Below are 20,177 nucleotides of genomic sequence, written 5' to 3' on the forward strand. Positions count from 1 at the left end.
CTTCAAATATACGGTATAATGTATAATTTAAGAATAATAAGATAAAAAATATCTAGAATTTTATAATAGTATTTAAATTTTCAATGACGATAAATCTAAGAGTTTAAATCTATCAAATAAATTCTAGATCTCAATTAAATAGTTGTCCTTTGCACATCTTATTTAAATTTAAATTTTAAAATTTAATTTGTATCTTCTTTTTTCTCCTAATATATATTATTTTTGACAAAAAATAGAAAAAAAAATCTATTAGACCAAAAAAATATTCTATCAAAAAATTATTATAAAGAGATTTATAATTAAAAAAATAAAAAGTATTAATAATAATAAAGAATAAAAAATGAAGCTCATATTAAAGAAAGTTAGAAAAAAAATTCATATTAATAATATAATGCTAAAAAAATGATATTGCTACTTTAGGCTTCTAACTTCCTCCTTTGGCCATTATATTTTTTTTTCTTTCTTTGCCTTTTTTTTTTCATATCAAGTCATAAAAATATAAAGAACAATTCAAGAAAACGAAAACAATAAGATCAATAGTAACTATACAAATCAAAATATATAGAAAAAAAAATAAACTATTATAGATAGAACTAACATGAGTATATTTCATCATTAAATAAATAAAAGTTAACGTAAAATAAAATTACACGTAAAAAGTGTAAACTTATTTTAGCGGAAGCATTAATTAGGATCTTAAAAGTTGTGATTTTTATACCTAGATTGGTTGCCATAACAAGTCCTGATTACGGTAGAGTTGAACTTTAAGACTGATTTTGCAGAATTTTAGTTGAAGTAGAGTTGATCTCCAACACTGGTTTCTCTCCCTTTTATTTCCTTCAGACGTTCATCAGGATGGCAGTTTCACAGTATTTTCAGTGAGTGGAAACTGTAAAACGTCGTGTGTCTTGAGGTAGAGAGAGGACCATTTTTTTTATATGTGTTATAATCTTTAAATCTAATGCGTCCATCAAACATTAGCATTAACGGATGAGATTAAGTCATTAATGATTTATAAATAATTACAATTAGGCCACAATAGAAGTTTAAATTACAATAAACTTCTAACATTCTCCCACTTGGCCTAAGTGTAATCATATTTTTCACACGTTACATAATTGCTTTAATATGGTAAAATACTTTGTGTGAGTTATGGCAGTCATGCATTTAATATGAAACACATTTCTTTTCATATACTACAACCACTAGCATCTTACTACACAAGCTACATAAATAACACAATTTTATATCGGTCCCATAAAGTTTCTAGATCATTATGTTATAACTCATACAATAATATTACTTTAACTAGAAACAACAAACTATCAATGTTCAGAAAACATATAAATAAACATAGTGAGCTCAGAGTGTTAGCATCATTCAGAAGAACCAAGACCCATTCTATGTACATGTTCCTTAAATGTCTTTGGTTGCAATCCTTTAGTCAATGGATCAGCAATCATAAGTTCTGTTCTAACATGTTCTATGGACACTCTTTGTTTCCGAACTTTCTCCTTAAAGCCAAAATACTTTATTTCCATATGCTTGGCACCCTTAGAGTATCTATCATTCTTGGAGAAAAATGCTGCTGCAGAATTATCACAATAAATTTTCAATGGCCTAGCAATTGAGTCAACAATGCCAAGTCCTGAAATAAAATTTTGCAGCCATAAAGCTTGATTTGTAGCTTCAAAACATGCTGCAAATTCTGCCTCCATAGTAGATGTTGTCACAACACTTTGTTTGGAGCTTTTCCATGATATGGCAGCTTCTCCAAATAAGAATAAGTAGCCAAATGTAGACTTTCTTGTGTCAGCACATCCACCAAAATCTGAATCTGAATAACCAATTACTTCTAATCGGCTAGACCTTTTGTACATGAGCATATAATTCTTTGTACCTTGAAGATATCTTAAAACCTTCTTTGCAACTTTCCAATGATCCATTCCAGGATTACTTTGATACCTTCCAAGCATTCCTACTGCAAAGCTAATGTCCGGTCTTGTGCAAGTTTGCACATACATAAGACTTTCCGCTACAGAACTATATGGAATTCCTTCCATTTGCTTCCGTTCTATGTCATTTTTTGGGCATTGCATAAGACTAAATTTGTCCTCTTTTTGAATTGGTGCAATTCCTGCGGAACACTTTTCCATGTTGAACCTCTCTAGAACTTTATTTATATAGGCCTTCTGAGACAATCCTAACAATCCTTGTGATTTATCACGAAAAATTTCAATTCCTATTACATAGGATGCCTCTCCCATATCTTTCATTTCAAAGTTTCTAGAAAGGTATTCTTTAGTCTCACGCAACATTCCCAAATTATTTGTTGCAAACAAAATATCATCAACATATAAGACTAGAAAGATAAACTTACTCCCACTGACCTTTCGGTATATGCATACATCAACAACGTTTTCTTCAAAACTGAAAGAAAGAATGGTATTATTAAACTTAATATACCATTGTCGTGAGGCTTGTTTTAGTCCATATATTGATTTCTTAAGTTTACACACCATACGACCTTTTTCTTCAGTTGGAAAACCTTCAGGTTGATCCATATAAACTTCTTCATCAAGATTACCATTCAGAAAGGCAGTTTTAACATCCATTTGATGTAACTCTAAATCATAATGAGCCACAAGTGCCATAATGATACGCAATGAATCTTTCTTAGAAACAGGTGAAAATGTTTCTTTATAATCAACACCATTCTTTTGAGTAAATCCCTTAGCAACAAGTCTAGCTTTATATCGTTCAACATTGCCTTTTGAGTCTCGCTTAACTTTGAAGACCCATTTACAACCAATACATTTAGTACCTTCTGGCAATGCAACAATATCCCAAACTTTGTTATCTTCCATGGATTTTAACTCTTCTTTTATGGCATCAATCCATTTTTCTGAATCATCACTATTTATGGCTTGTGTAAATGAAACTGGATCTTTAAATATTCCAATATCTTCTTCTTGTAAATAAGTCTCATAATAGCTTGGAATAGCTGACTTTCTTTCCCTTTGAGATCTCCTCAATGGTATTTCTTGAGACTCATTTCTTTCTGATATTTGTGAGTTAGTTTCTTCATTGGGAGCATTATCATTCAAATCTTGTTCATCACTATTAATGTGTTCAACAATAGTTGGAACAACTCTTTGAGTAGGTGTGGATAAAGGAACACTAACATGTACAGGAACATTAACTTCAATTTCCTTTATTTCTACATTTTGATGATTTTCACTCCCACTAACTTCACCATTTTCAAAGAATTTTGCATTACCAGTTTTTACAATTCTTGGACTATGGTTTGGACAATAAAAAATATACCCTTTAGACTTCTCTGGATAGCTAATAAAATAGCCACTCACTGTTCGAGAATCTAATTTCTTTTCTTGTGGATTAAATATTCTTGCTTCTGCTGGGCAAACCCAAACATGTAAATGCCGTAAACTGGGTTTCCTATTAGTCCATAACTCAAAAGGAGTCTTTGGAACAACTTTACTAGGAATTCTATTTAGCAAATACATGGCAGTCTTTAATGCATACACTCACAAGAATTTGGGTAAAGAAGAATTGCTCATCATACTTCTAACCATATCCATTAATGTTCGATTACGCCTTTCTGCCACACCATTTTGTTGTGGTGTGTATGGCATTGTATATTGTGCACATATGCCATGTCTTTCTAGAAGTTTTGCAAATGGACCTGGACATTGTCCTGTTTTATTATGTTTTCCATAATATTCACCACCTCTATCTGACCTAACAACTTTTACCTTTTTGTCTAATTGCCTTTCAACTTCTTTAATATAAATCTCAATAGCATCAACTGCTTGAGACTTTTCTTTAAGCAAATAGACATATCCATAACGTGAAAAGTCATCAATAAAAGTGATGAAATATTTTTCTCCACCAATAGATGGAGCATCAAAAGGTCCGCATACATCAGTGTGTATAATTTCAAGAAGCTGACTACTTCTTGTGGCACCTTTCTTATTTTGTTTGGTTTGTTTTCCCTTAATACAATCTACACATAAACCAAGATCAGTAAAATTTAGATTTTGTAAAATCTCATTCTTTACTAATCTTTCTATTCTTTCCTTGGATATGTGACCCAAGCATTTATGCCACAAGAATGCAGAACTTTCTTTAAGCGTATTTGGCCTAACTACATCATTCTGGTACTCAATAAGCAAGGATTCAGAAAATTGATCAAGAAGTTTTAATCTATACAAGCCATCAATTAAAATACCATAACCAACAATATTAGAATTTTTAAATAAATTAAAACAACCATGTCTACCATTAAAAGAAAAACCACAATTGTCCAACTTTGAAACAGAAATTAAATTCCTAGACATTGAAGGTACATAAAAAGTCTTAGGTAAATCTAAATGAAAGCTTGTATCCAACACCAAACGATAAGTTCCTATTCCTTCAATTGGCGCTTTCACACGGTTTCCCATGTAGAGGAACATCTTACTTTGGCTTGTGGTTTGGATCGTAAGGAATCCCTGCATTACATTAGATACATGAGTTGTAGCACCAGAATCAAGCCACCAAGAATTATGAGGAATATCAATTAAATTTGATTCATAAGTACATACATATGTTTCAAATATACCTTTCTTTTCGAACCATGCCTTATGTTTAGGACAATCCTTTTGGAAATGTCCTTCCTTCTTACAGAAATGACACTGTTTTGTATTGGCATGTCCTTTTCTCTTAAAATTCTTGGGCTTTGTCTTTAATTTCTTTTCTGATTTGCCAGCTCCTTGAACCAAGTTGACAGAATGACCACCACAATTCTTAAGTCTATTTTTTTCCTGTATGAGCTTTCCAATTAATTCATTAACGTCCCATTTTTCCTTCATGACATTATAATTAATTTGAAAAGCTCCATACTCAGAAGGTAATGAGTTCAGAATGAATTGCATCATAAAAGAGTCATCAACTGTCATACCCAGTGACTTTAATTTTGCAGCAATATTGGTCATCTCAATAGTAATCTCTTGCATGCTCTTAGACCCATCAAACTTCATGGCCGTGAGCTATGACATCAATGTACTAGCGAGTGACTTATCAGCAGAACGGAAGCGGTCTTCCACAAACGCAAGATATTCTTTAGCACTTTCTGTTTGTGAAAGGGTAGTCTTAATATTGCGGAAGGGTAGTCTTAATATTGCTTGCAGTAGTCATTCGCATAAACATAAGGCTTAATCTGTTAGAACGTTCCTATGTCTTAAAGTGCATACTTTTCATCCTCATCATTGTCATCAGTGACAATGGGTTCTAAAAGTGATAAGTCAAGATCCAAAAGACCTTAATGGAACTTCACTTGTTCACTCCATTCAGAAAAGTTTAAGCCATTAAACATGGTAACAGATGAAGCTTGCGAATGAATTAAAATACCTGTCATTTAATCATACAATACTCATATTAATTTTAATTTTATCATCTATTCAGATTACAGAACATAACAAGCATATTATAGTTCACCTTTGGGTAAAATTCTATAATATACTAACATATTAACATACAAATAAATGTCATATTTATCATATTTGAAGATTAAAATTCTCTGCCAAATACATATATCATCTTTGGACAATACATATATCTGACCCAAGAATAATAATTTTTTCTCGTTCAAGTCTATTAACAATAGAAGAAATTTCCTTTGGGTAAATCTAATTCTAAAGTTAATTAACACATTATTAAATATACTGGCATTTTACGTTATAACTTGGTCACTTTGGTGTACACAAGCAGTAAATAATCTAAATAAATTTAATACTATAAATAAAATATTTATAGACTTTTTCATAAAATTAGAGTACATTACGTACTCAAAATAATTTCATAATTGTCATCAATACTAAACTTAAACTCAAGATTAAATTCATATATGAGTATAATTTATGATCAAATTAAAATATTCAAAAGAAAACATATAGAACATATACAACTACAAATATGCAGTTTTGATGGCATGAAATTTGAAACCCACTTAATTAAAATCCAATTATAAATAATTTATCAGAAACATGAAACACCGTTGGATATCATAATTAGATCAGAGAAAATCACATACTTTCAAAACACATGCTCTGATACCACATGTAAACTTATTTTAGCGGAAGCATTAATTAGGATCTTAAAAGTTGTGATTTTCATACCTGGATTGGTTGCCATAACAAGTCCTGATTACGGTAGAGTTGAACTTTAAGACTGATTTTGCAGAATTTTAGTTGAAGTAGAGTTGATCTCCAACACTGGTTTCTCTCCCTTTCCTTTACTTCAGACGTTCATCAGGATGGCAGTCACAGTATTTGAGTGGAAACTGTAAAACGTTGTGTGTCTTGAGGCAGAGTGAGGACCATTTTTTTATGTGTTATAATCTTTAAATCTAATGCGTTCATCAAACATTAGCATTAACGGATGAGATTAAGTCATTAATGATTTATAAATAATTACAATTAGACTACAATAGAAGTTTAAATTACAATAAACTTCTAACAAAGAGAAAAAAGTTAAAATATCTAAAATAATAAAAAAATTATTCATACGATTTTATTCCATCATGTTATATATATATATAAAACAATAAATTTTTAACTAAATTAATTTGTATTTATTATATTCAATTAATTGATATACATAATATTGTGTGATACTTAAATAGTTGATCAAATCAATTAATTGATATGCATTAAATTATATTTAATAAATTAAAAAATAAATCAGGAAAATAAATCAGAAAACAATTTCAGATGCATGCTACATCAACCTTATCATTAATTATAAAAATTCGATTTTTATATAATAGAATAGAATAGATAAAATAGATATTGGATATTAAATGCATATTAAATGAATATTATATGCAATCAATTAATTAATATATAATAAATAGATATTAAATACAAATCAATCATTAATTAAATAAAAATAATATTTATATTGATTAAATATATTACGAATAAATAAAATCATAAATTTTAGTTGACGAATTAGTATCGATTAAAGCTGAATCATTTTTTTCCTTATTCTCTTCTATAAATTAAATAAATAGGTGCCTTGATGATTCTACCTATACAGTAGCGATTAGTTAATCTTATTCTCATCCTCATACACAAAATAAATTTTGTGATACAGAAAACAATGAAGAGTCAAATTATGTTCTCTTCTCTTATAATTTTGTTTGTTGTTCTCTCCTTTTTCTCTAGTATGTATTACTAAGTAACATTACTTATTATCTGTTCATGATTCATCCTTGTCATGTGTTGTAAAAATAATTAATTAATAATAAATAATAATTTTATTGTTGCAGATGGTGGATTATTAGTAGAAGCAAAAGTAACTGTATGTCGATCGGAAATACCAATGATTCAGTGCATTCAGACGGAATGTGAGAAAGTGTGTGATCAATATTCAAGTAACTTGGGACGTGCAAAAGGCATATGCTTGGATAGAACAAGATGCATTTGTATCTACCCCAGCTTCAACGGACGTTGCTTTTGATTTGATTTGCTCCAATCATTATTATTATGTCTTCCCTAGCCCCTTATATATTATAATAACAAACCCATAGCTTTAAATACCACATCCTTGAATAAAAAGCATTTAGTAAAAGAGCATATGCAGATGGAGATGGTGAGAGTTAAAGGTAATTGTTAAGGTTACTTATATTAACAAGAAGTGGAGGATATTTCAATGAAAATGTTATAATTATCTTTGTATGAAGGTTTCTTTATATAATAATGATTTTATTTATTGTCAAAAGTATTAAATTAAATACGTTATTATTTTTTTATTTAGAAATAAGATTAAAATTAGAGATACTGTTTTGTTTTATTTAGGTTTTAAATTTTAAAGAGTATCACATTAAAATATAAATAATGACTTCAGAATTTTAGTCTCCAACCCATTAAATCTGCTCCGTAGCTCTTTTTCTACTGTAAAACTGCGGCAATTTAGTCCTATCTGAGATACAAAAAGTTTTGAATGACGAAGATTAAAGAATCATAAGAGCCAAGTTATCTGATCTCAATCATGCTCTCGAATGAAAGAACGCTTCTGTGCTTTCAGTTATATTTCTTAGTGATTTAACATGGATAATCTTAAGATTGAGAAATTCTAAAATTTTCAAATAAAGTAGAATTTTTATTCAATCAAATGGTGATAAATAATTTTATTAAATTAAATTATATTAATGTAATTATTAGACGATAAAAAATGATAAAAAAAGTAGATAAATAATATTTTAAGAGTATAAAAATATTAAATTGTCATTTCAATTTTCTTTTTTAATCAGCGATAATAAATATTTTGAATTAATTAAATTTAAAGAAAATTATATACCTAAAATTATTTCATTTATTCAAAAAAAATTTGAACATATAATAGTTCAATTAGAAGTTGGCTATTGAGAATTGAATATAATATTTTTAAATTCGTATTTTTAATAAAAAAATGTATTTAGTTCTATCTATCTTAAATAATTTTATATCCACTATTACTTGTCTAAATGATAAAAAGATTTTTACAATTTTATTCCATCATGTCTATATATATATATATATATATATATAACAATGAATTTTTAACTAAATTAATTTATATTTATTATATTCAATTAATTGATATACATAGTATTAAATTGTATGATACTTAAATATCTAATCAAACCTATTAGTTGATATAATTAATTTATCATAATAAATTATATTTAATAAATTAAAAAAAATAAATCAAAAAATACTTTTAGAAGCATGCCACGTCAGTTTTATCGTTAAGTACAAAAGCTAAATTTTTATAGATCGGAATATAGATAGAATAGATAGATAGATATCGGATATTAAATGCATATTAAATGGATATTATATGCAATCAATTAATTATTAATTATTAATATATAATACCTAATACAAATTACTATCCTAAATATAGTTGATTACGAGTAAATAAAATCATACATTTTAGTTGACTAATTAGTATCGATTTAAAGTTAAATCATTTTTTCCCTTATCCTCCTCTCTATAAATTAAATAAATAGGTGCCTTGATAATTCTATCTTTACAGTCATATTTGGTAGCGATTAGTTAATCTTATTCTCATCCTCATACACAATAATATAATTCTCGTGATACAAGGAAACAATGAAGAATCAGATTATGTCCACTTCTCTTATAGTTTTGTTTGTTGTTCTCTCTTTTGCCTCTAGTATGTATTACTAAGTAACATTGCTTATCATCTGTTTTGTGATTCATTCTTGTCATGTGTTTTAGAAATAATTAATTAATAATAAATAATAGTTTTATTGTTGCAGATGGTGGATTATTAGTAGAGGCAATAATAACTCAATGTCGATCGAAAGTAGCTGTGCTTAATTGCACTCAAAAGGATTGTGAGAAATTGTGTGATCATGATTATTCAAATAACTTGGGACGTGCAAGAGGCACTTGCGCGGATAACGTAAGATGCATTTGTGTTTACCCCAGCTTCAATGGACGTTGCTTTGCCAAACATCATTTGACTTGATTTGCTACAATCATTGTTATGCCTTCTGTGTCCCCTTATGTATTATAATAACAAATCCATAGCTTTATATACCACATCCTTGAATAACAAGTATTTAATAAAAGAGCATATGCTGATTTCTTTTAAAATATTTTGTTTAAAGGCAATTGTTAAGGTTTCTTATATTAATAAATTAGTGGATATTTTGATGAAAATAATATAATTATCTTTGTATGAAGACGATTTCTTTTGATAAGTAGATAGAAATTGTAGGATTTAATTTTGACACATTTTGCATGTTGGTCAGATCTCACAACTAGAAGTACAAGATTAAAGAAACACATCACATTTGAATTTAGGCACCTACTCAAATGAAAATGTTAAAAATATCTTTTTATAAAGAACTTTGTTTTAAAAGTGTGTTTTGTTTGTTTGACCATACTTTAAAAAAAAAACTTTTATATAACATATAAAATCAAATTCTACAATTCATCATCTAATAATAAGAAAATACATCTTCACATGAAGATAATGATAAAATCTTCATGATAATATCTATCTATCTATTTTCCAGATCCACTGATGAGATTTCATACACCTCGTTGGTTTCATAAACATGAACCTATCTATTGTTTTATTTGTAATTAATTGCATGTTTTTTCTTCTCTAGAAAACCCATTATAGGAAACTTTGGCATTAATCTGTATTGGGGCAATTACATGAAAATCCATTATCTCGCGGCCCATGTGTCTAAAAATGGGATTATATTGTAAATATCAAGTTTTTAACATGCTCATGTTTCATATCGCTGGATGGTCAAAATTGACTTAGACAAAAGACCTGTTATATAGGCAGTAACCTGTATAAAAAAGCACATGCTAACTATTAACCTGGTTCAAGTGAGGCTAATGCTAAAACTCACCCCTCAGATCATGTCATCTTAGAAGTTAACACTGACACGACTGAAATAGGCGTACCAAAATATAGAATCAAGCTAAATAAAATACGAGTATATCAAAATAAGTACGTGCTTCGCTCGCGTCTCCGCATCTCCTATACCTGATTTTATGGAGTTTATAATTAAAAAATTTATTTAGTGGAGAGTATAATTAAATAAAAAATAAAAATATTTTACTAAATTGATAAAAAAAAACTTGTGTATTTAACATAATAAATTTTTTGGACGAACATTTTTTACCAAAAGAAAATCTTCACTCCATCATAACCATTATCCTTATTATTATTTGAAAAAGACGATGATTTGTCAATCAACTCGAGATAATTGACCATTCGTTAAAGCATGCAAGATCTTAAGTTCACTAATATCACACACAACAAATTGCCAACATAGCGACCTCACAGTACAAATCCAAAAGTTAAGAGCAACTATCAAATAAAGAAATGGATTCCTCGTTGCAGGTTGCAGCTTTATGTAAAATACGAGGCAAAAAAATGACAGAGACTGAATGTTATAATACCGCATTAGCCGAATTATCAAAACTGAGCATAGCAGAAAATGTCAATCTTCAAAGATAAACAACGTTGTCAACAATACTATAAAATAAATACTCTCCGAAGCCTAGCAATATGTAATAATAGATGATAGATTTAAGCTCGCACACCCTTGAGGCTAACCATGCGCGATGATACATCTCCATGAGGTCCCCTCAATGAGGAACCACCTTGAGTCCTGCCTGAACCTCCATATGCAGAATCTTGATACCGACCAGATCCACGTCCTGCCCGGTCCCTTGAATACCCAACCCCCCCTGCTTGGCCTAAAGCCAATGGCCTTCCACCTCCACTACCATATCGCCCACCACCTTGTCTTGTCTGAGAACCCAAGTCCTGCCACCTGCCACCCCCAGTGTTGGTTCCACCGGCAGCAGCAGCAGCATAATCCTGGCCATCCCTACGCCTCATAGGAAGATCCAATCCACCACCACCTATCGTTGCCTCCATTGCTCTTTCATTACTCTCGGCAAGGATGGATAACTTCTCTGTTAACTGGAATGCCAATGCCTGCAACCTAGAGTACTCCACATCCTGGAAAATAATGCAGCCAGTTGGCTGGTCCCAGCTTGCATGAAGCTCTTCATTGATCATCATCCTACTAACAATGCTATGAGTATGAGCAACAGAAAGATCAAAAATTTTTGTGAGTTGATCAAGGCTCAAAGAATCATAAGATGATGAGAACGTAAAGAGATATGTCCTCAATGCCTCCTCCTTGATCTTATCTTTCAGCATTGCAAGTACAGTATCTCTGTTTCTGACAAACTTCCAAACGTCAAGAGACACAATGATGTCATAAGCCTTGTTGAAGTCTCCTTTGGCAAGAGCCCTTGTGGCAGCCATAACATGGTCTCTAACATTTTCAGGTGGACCAGTAAATGTTTGCTTGTCACTCACCTCAAGTAAGCGGCGGAAATTCTTACTAATGACTTTACGCTTTGCATCATGAACATTGGCTGCCATATTGGGAACTTCAAGAAGCATGGCGGTTGTAAGATGCACTGCCTCCAGGAGCTCAAGATTTATGTGCATATGATATGGCATCTGACGCCTTCTTTCCAACCTTTCCTGGAAGAGGGGAAAAGAGGGTATGATGTCAAGTATAACAATGAAAGTTCTACAATTAAATAAATAAATGACGCCTTGGGAAATTAGAAAAAAAAAAAAACTATAACAATTTGCAAATATGAGCTTTTGAAAGATATAATGCAAGCGAATCATGCAGAGACAACAATGCCGATGTGTCAAGCACAAATGAAAAGCACTCATTAAAGGAAGTTTAAAAATTAAGCAGTTCTACTTTTAAATAAATAACTAAGAACTATTTCTCACAAAACAACTTGCACATTTATTTTGGGGAGTGGGCTTGAACAAATATTTGTTGCCCTTGTGAAGTTTTGGCAGACTTATGCAAACACATCATGCAGTGCATATAATAGTTCAATAAAAAAATGGAACATAGAATTTTGCAGCTGAAAATAATCAGTTCTGCTTCTGAATAAGGAACTACAGAGCTCTATTTTTAACAACAAAAAAACTAAATAAGCCATATATGCAGAAAATAAATAGGAGTAGATTGGGACCTGTTCTGGGGTCTTTTCATGATAACGACTCTGTGACACACCTTGTGCAAGCAACTCCTTCACCCTTCCACCAGAATAAAGTTCAGATAAACAGCCATGTGCTTCGGAAATCAACCCAACCCGAAAAGCACATAGACCCAACTGTGCCATAGCCCTGTTAAACAGTATCTGTGTTGATATGTCCATATGCTGGACGCTGTCTTGCAAGTGGCTCATCAGCAGCAGATCACGGGATATTGAGAACTCGTCAAGAAGAGCATGGTGGTATATGTCACAAAGCATTGCCCGTGCTTTAGTGCGCTCATCACCATACTTGTATATCAGGGTCACCAATATGTCCATTAGAGTCCTGCTGTTCTCAGGGAAGGTAGGTTTGCGGGGCACAAGCTCAGGAGTAGCAATAAATGGAGTGGGAATTCTTGTATCCTCAAACCCCTTCTCCTCGCCAGCCCCTTCATTATCCCCATCTTCAGCCAACTCGGCCAATTTTCTCATTGCATCATAAACCTCCTGTGGTTTGTAGTAAACGAGTTCAACCCTCCTCAAGGCCACCTTAGAAGCAGCTTTGAAATCTCCAACCCTTTCAAGGTATTCCTGGACATTCTGAGCAAGAACAAGAAACATTGGCTCATCCCTGAGTCTCTCAACATACTCACGAGTATGTGGATCTATGCACTGCAAACTCTTGAAAAACTCGGAATCTATTCTTTCCAAGAAAGCGACCAAGTTTCCCCAAATGCGAATTGGTCCATTATGGTCAGGGCCCTTTTGTGTTTCATTCTCATCTGGCTCCACGGCATCATCAACAACTATGTTAGTGTATTGCACTAAAATGTCAAGAATGACCAGCATGTTATGCACACATTTTTTCCAAACATTAATGGGCATGTGCCCACTTAGGCCAGGGTTAACGTCAAACTGGGCAGATACCACACTAAAAAGGATCTCCAACTTCTGTGCAGGTGTTTTAGCAACTTTTGTAAGGAAAGTAAGCTGCTCAACCTGCTCAAACCTTCCAGTTCCCTTCCTGCCCCTTGCTGCCACAACCTCCTTGAATTTCTTGTTGACTGTGTCCCAAGTGATCTCGCTTGGGTCTTTCATGAATTGCCTATCCATAAGTCTGTCTCTCTTGCTAAGTTTTTGGTCCCAGGGTCCATCACCAGCATCCACCTTTTCATCTTCATAGTGAGAGACTTCAGAATCTGATTTCAGGTCATCTCTTCCCTTAAGCTGATCCGGCTCAATAATCTCACCATCACTCTCATACTCTTCCTCGGATTCCTCCTCTTCTTTCTCCTCCTCACTCTCAGGGCTCTCCCTGCATTTGTTAATCAGTTCCTCATATTGCTTATTGTTCTTCTTCAACTTCTGCTTCATCGAGTTCAAAGCCTTAGCATTGCTACTACTCATCTTCTTTTTGGCATCCTTATTGGCCAAAGCCTGAGCCAAAAAGTCTTCCAACATCACTAGGGCCTTGATGTAGAGACTGGGGACCTTCTCAGATTCGGTAACACGCATGACCTTCTCAAGCTGCTTGTTGATCTTATCAAAGCTCTCCTGCAAGCTCACCCAATCATTGATCTTCATGGCATTCTTCATCTGATCAACAGTAGAAGCCATCTCCTCGAATCGCTTATCCTTTGCCGACCGGACAACTCGCCGTTGGCTATCGGAGTCATCACTGTCACTCACCTCAGTTGTCAAATACTTGCTCGTGGTAGCGGGATCGACCTCACCAGCCGTCGTCTCTTCAACCTCATCAAAGTCACTGCTTTCTTCCTCAGAATCGCTCGCACCCTAGTATTATAAAAAATAACGTAAGAAACGGAGTGTTCTTCAATCCCATGAAATTACAAATTAAACCAACGAGGCACTGAAATTCGAAACAAACCTGGGTCCAAAATCTTGACGCCATCGTTTGTCAAAAGCTCTGGAAAAACGAATCTATTAGAAAACAATGAAGAAAAGCGATATATGCATGCAGGCTTCCCTAAGTGTGTGCACACTCAGATGAACAGAAACAATCGCTTACGGAATTTATACAATACTCGGATATTTATAACTGCGAAAACAGATTGGCAGGATAAAAAAAGATAGATTGAAAAGATAAGAGTGAAAGGATACACACACCTGAGAAATCCGGGGGAGATTAGGGTTTTGCTGTTGATGGATTTCTGCCGCTGAAGCTCGACACAGTCGATAGTGGGTTGCGGGAAATTCAGAAGTTGGGAGGAGTGGTTAGGGCACAATTTCCTTTATATATGGATGGGCTCTTGGGCTTTATCTTGCCCAAAAATTTATTATTGCTTTTTTTATATTGTAACAGGGCCGGAGCCCACGAACAAAACGTAAAAGGGCTTCTCTCCGACCCAAAAATATCGGGTTTGTAGACATTTATTCTGTCTAAAAGAGATAAATTGTGTATTAAAGAGTCAATTTAGATTAAGTCCAAAAAAAAAAGTCAATTTAAATTGGTACAGTAGTTCATTTAAATAAATATCCAGAATTCGAATTTTGACCTGCGCATGGGTTACCTATTTGTTGACCTACCGAATTAGAGAATATCGTGAGAAAAAAATTGTGTACTAAGTATTTATTTGAGTGCTATTAAATTGATAAAAAAAATATATTTTTTTAGCGTATTTCATAAATTTCTAATAATAAAAGTAAAAGTATTAGAAAAATAAAAAATATTTTTTGAGAAGTTATAATTTTTATTTTTTTTAAATATTTAAAAAAAAGATATTTTTCATATAATAAATAAACAAAAAGGTAACTTTATATAATTATATTCAAATATAATTGATAAATAAAAAAAAATTTTTATGAAATATCCAAACATATATAAAATTATTTTTACTTTTCTATATAAATTTTTTTAAAAAAATAATAACTTAAAAAATCTTTTTTTAAAAATTTTTTCTAAACAAGTCTTAATAACATTAAGAATAATGTTACACATCTAAGTTTTTTATTAATCAAATTGGTCTAACATAACAAAAATTAGTTATGACTAATATTATTCTAAGTCTTATTGTTTATCTTAATTGAACTTGATTCATAAAAATATTTGAATATGTAGCATTACTCTAAAATTAAATATTTAAGTGATTGATTAAATCTTTAATTATTACTCATGCATTGAAATTAATTTTTAATTTAGGTTAATATTTGTTACAATAAACTTGAAAATGTTAAACTGATAGCCATATAGTTGGTGCTTATTATTTTTATTGGTACTTTTTTGTTATTCTGTTATCCTATTGACTCCTAGAACATTGCAAAAATAGCAAAAACGTATCATTATTAACATTTGCAAAACCTTTCTCTATATTTGTGCAACTTTCTTCCTTGTTGTTCTCATTCATTCTTTGCTCCTTCCATTGATTCTCTCACATTTTTTTTTCTTGGCTCTGGCTCTAGTAGAGCACATTTTCTTTGCTGCTCCACCGGCACATATCAAGGTACATTATTGACTTATGACTTGTTTGGGTAAGTTTTTAAAAAAAGGTTTTTTTTAAGTTATTTTTTTTAAAAGATTTTATAGAAAAGTAAAAATAATTTTATGTATGGATATCTCATATAAAAAGATTTTTTTATCTATCAATTATGTTTGGGTATAACAATATAAAAATACTTTTTTGTTTATTTATTACATAAAAACATCTTTTTTTAAAAGAAAAAAGATCTTTTAAAAAAAGATGTAAATTACATCTTCTAAAAAAGATGTTTTTTTTTTATTTTTCGAGTGCTTTTATTTTTACGGCCAGAAATTTGTTAAACATATTAAAAAATAAAAAAAAATATTTTTTCATTAAAAAGGTTTTTTTTAATCACAATAATGACGCCCAAACAAGCAATTATTACTATTAAAATAGGGACATTTAATTTGTTCTAGGTTTAGAAATGCCAAAATTATTGGTCTTATGATTGATGTGTATATATGCAATGTCCACCTTCTGCCATTGAAGATATTGAGCATCGTTTCTTATTATAGTGTGCAGGGAAGATGGTATTCAATGAATCACTTAGCTTCAATGGGAATCAGTTAGAAACATGCAGTTCCTTGTCCAAGAAGAAATTCCAAACACCATCGCCAGTGTCGCGGAGCGAAATGGATGAAGCTGCGCTTAAGTTGCAGAAAGTTTACAAGAGTTTCCGAACAAGGAGGCAACTAGCAGATTGTGCAGTCCTTGCTGAACAGAGATGGTTAGTTTTGAACTTTTGAGTGATAACATTAAATGATAAAGATGTGTCTCTTGTGCTTGTGTATGATACTGAAATTGAATTCATATAAAACTCAATACAGGTGGAAAGTTTTAGATTTTGCTGAGCTAAAACATAGTTCTATCTCATTTTTTGAGAAGCAGGAGACTGCTGTTTCGCGTTGGTCTAGAGCAAGAACCAGAGCTGCTAAGGTAGCTTACTCTCACTTTTTGGTATATCTATAAATCACTGTATCTATGATTGTGTTATTCTTGTGGTTTAAAGTTCAAGGATTGTTTTTGGCAGCTTGGAAAGGGTCTATCGAAGGATGAGAGGGCTCGAAAACTTGCTTTGCAGCACTGGCTTGAAGCTGTAAGTCTCATAGCTAATTAAAGTGATGTTGTTTAAACAAAGCTGGAAGATAAGCTAACTAGTTGTTAAATTTAACAGATTGACCCGAGGCATCGCTATGGCCACAATCTTCAATTCTATTATGTTAAATGGCTCCAATGTGACAGTTATCAACCTTTCTTCTATTGGTAGGAAGAAAATATCAATAATGGATTATATTTTTCTCACATAGTTGATTCTCTTTTTTCAACTGATGAGTATTTATCAATGTTGGTATTTATTTGTAGGCTTGATGTTGGGGAAGGCAAGGAAGTGAGTGATGAGAGATGTTCAAGATCAAAGCTTCAGCAGCAATGCATCAAGTATTTGGGTCCAGTGAGTTCTATTAGGCCTCTTAATATATCTGAATGCAATTATGTGTAAATATATAAAATTTTCTATTACATAAAAGTTTGCAATTCTAAATGTTGTTGCTTTTTGCAGGAGGAAAGAAAGATTTATGAAGTGGCTATTGAGGATGGAAGACTATTTTATAAGCAAAGTGGGGAATCTATTAATACAACAAGAGATTTAAAGTGGATTTTTGTGCTTAGCACATCAAAGACATTATATATTGGGCAGAAGAACAAGGGTACATTTCAACATTCAAGTTTCTTAGCAGGTGGTGCTACACTATCTGCTGGTAGATTAGTGGTGGATGATGGTGTTGTTAAGGTATGAAAAGGAAACTAAACTCTTGATTTTCATAATATGACTTTTTTGGACATGATTTGGAAGCTGATAGTGTTGTTGTTTTTACAACTCCAAAGGAAGTTTGGGCTCACAGTGGACATTATCTCCCAACAGAGGAAAATTTCCAGGAATTCATGTCATTCCTTGAGGAGCATAATGTGAAACTCACAGATGTAAAGGTAAAAGAATCAAAACACAGCATCTGTAAAAGAAATGCAAAAAGGTTCAATTAACATGTTGCATACAACAAATAATTCTTCACCTGTCATGCTAATATTCTATTTTCATTGTATCCAGAAACACGGAATAGACCATGAAGAAGAAGATAAAGCCAAAATGAACAACGGAATTTGCTTGGGAGACAATCCTTTAGAGGCAGACTTAACTTCAGCCCAAGAACTAGTTCTACCTGACATGGAAAATGAAGATTGTAATGCTGAGTTAGATTTTCATGCACCCTTGTCAAGATTGACATCAAAACTAGGATCAGAAATGGACAATGTGTCTGACAATTTTGAAGAGCAAGTATACACGCCGAATGGCGATGATCCTTCTCTAGAAGAAAGTGGCTATGGGACAGCAGAAGAGTCCTTTACTGATGAGGAGGAATTCATGGTTCCAAAATCCCACTTGTTTGAAGAACAAGAAGAGGAAGAGAATGAAAGACATATCCCAAAAGAAAACATAATGAAGATAATAGATTCACACAAAGGAATGAAGTCATGTCAGTTGGGCAATCACTTATCCACCGAATGGAGAACAGGTTCTGGTTCAAGAATTGGTTGCTTGAGAGACTACCCTGCAAAGCTTAGTTTTAGGATTCCAGAGCATCAACATTTGTCTCCAAGGAGAGGAAGAACTACTCCATCTCATAGTGTCTTACAAGCATTTCATTTAAGCCTTGCACATCTAGATTTTGTCCATGCAATTTCTGCAGCTGATGTTGAGAGTCCTAATTCCAACACATTCAGGCCAATTGCTAGCCTATGAATTAATAAGGTTGCTTTTATTAGGAACCATCTTCTGGTTAGAGAAACTAGAATAGGAATTCTTTGGCAATTTGAGGCCTCTGTTCTTTTTGAATGAGGCTATTGTAATGTTTATTAGTTTATAACTTTATATAGTTTCTGTAGGTCATGTGTGAATGAGAAGAGCTTGCATATTATAATTCTCATTTAGAAGAGATTAATATACTCCCAATATCATTATTGGTAGAAACAAGAGGCTAAATTGGAGAAAAGATTGTTTATTCTTGAGTTTTATAAAATGATACAATATAAAAGGGTATTTATAAGTATTAAAATAATTGAAATAATAATGATGTAATATCCTATAATAAATATTTAGATGTGCTAAATAATGCTAATTCATCCTAATTATACTCTAATAATTATTAACTGAAATATAGAGTTTTTCAATACCGTCCCGAACTCCAAGTATATTTTTTGAGTAATGCTACATATTCAAGTTTTTTTATAAATCAAGTCCAACTAGTTAAATAATAAAACTTGAAATAATGCTAGTTATAACTAATTTTTGTTATATTAAATTAACTTGATTGAACTTGATTAACAAAAAGAATTAGATGTGTAATATTATTCATATTTTTTTGGGTTTGAATTTTTTATTTGTATTCAGTATTATTTTTAATCTAACCTGAAATTATGTTTAATCACTAAAATATATATATTATATTGATATTAATAATAAAATATTATATTTTTATATATCAATTAATATTCTTTATATTATATTGTATTATTTTTACTTTAACATTTGTATTATATATAATTTAAAATAATACTATATAATATAAAAAATTCAATATTTTTACTTCAATTAAATTATTTTTACTTTAAAGTAAACTCTATCAGTATTCACTATTATATATAGTTTAAAATAGTGTAATATAGTATTATTTTTTACTTTAAATACAATCTTTAAAAATAAGATTTTATTAATTTATTATATAAAAATTATAAAATTATATATAATTAACCTGATTTATTTAAGATTAATATAAAATGAAATTTTAATTAAAAAAATATTTAGATCGAAGTCGAATTTAATTAAACTCATTTCCATATTACCACTAAAATAATTGCATTTTAGGAATCATTATAGATCAAACGATTTGTGGTTGAATCGACCTAGGAACAGTTATATTGAAGTTTGAGTAGAAAACATTTTTCCATATGCAAATTGTCGTGCATCCTTGTGAACTAACAATCTATCATACAACTCCCATCAAGAAAAATGCTACCAAAC

General features: G+C 31.4%; 2 protein-coding genes across 2 annotated transcripts; one reads left to right on the top strand and one right to left on the bottom strand.

The window, feature by feature from the left end:
* Window positions 1-10,975: 10,975 nt before the first annotated feature.
* Window positions 10,976-14,848, bottom strand: LOC130933381 (eukaryotic translation initiation factor 3 subunit C-like). The gene is made up of 4 exons (XM_057862980.1): window positions 14,751-14,848; window positions 14,512-14,550; window positions 12,621-14,417; window positions 10,976-12,105 (listed from the first exon to the last, which is right to left on the bottom strand). The coding sequence occupies exons 2-4, from the start codon at window positions 14,533-14,535 to the stop codon at window positions 11,131-11,133; spliced, it is 2,796 nt and encodes a 931-aa protein (XP_057718963.1). The 5' UTR covers window positions 14,536-14,550; window positions 14,751-14,848; the 3' UTR covers window positions 10,976-11,130.
* A 1,781-nt stretch (window positions 14,849-16,629) lies between these two features.
* On the top strand, window positions 16,630-18,899 carry LOC130933691 (IQ domain-containing protein IQM6). Its single transcript, XM_057863311.1, has 8 exons — window positions 16,630-16,829; window positions 16,930-17,038; window positions 17,133-17,198; window positions 17,277-17,365; window positions 17,465-17,552; window positions 17,661-17,891; window positions 17,987-18,088; window positions 18,207-18,899. The coding sequence occupies exons 1-8, from the start codon at window positions 16,630-16,632 to the stop codon at window positions 18,897-18,899; spliced, it is 1,578 nt and encodes a 525-aa protein (XP_057719294.1).
* The last annotated feature ends 1,278 nt before the right edge of the window (window positions 18,900-20,177 follow it).

This window comes from Arachis stenosperma, chromosome 6 (assembly GCF_014773155.1).
Source record: "Arachis stenosperma cultivar V10309 chromosome 6, arast.V10309.gnm1.PFL2, whole genome shotgun sequence".
NCBI classification, from domain to species: Eukaryota; Viridiplantae; Streptophyta; class Magnoliopsida; order Fabales; family Fabaceae; genus Arachis; species Arachis stenosperma.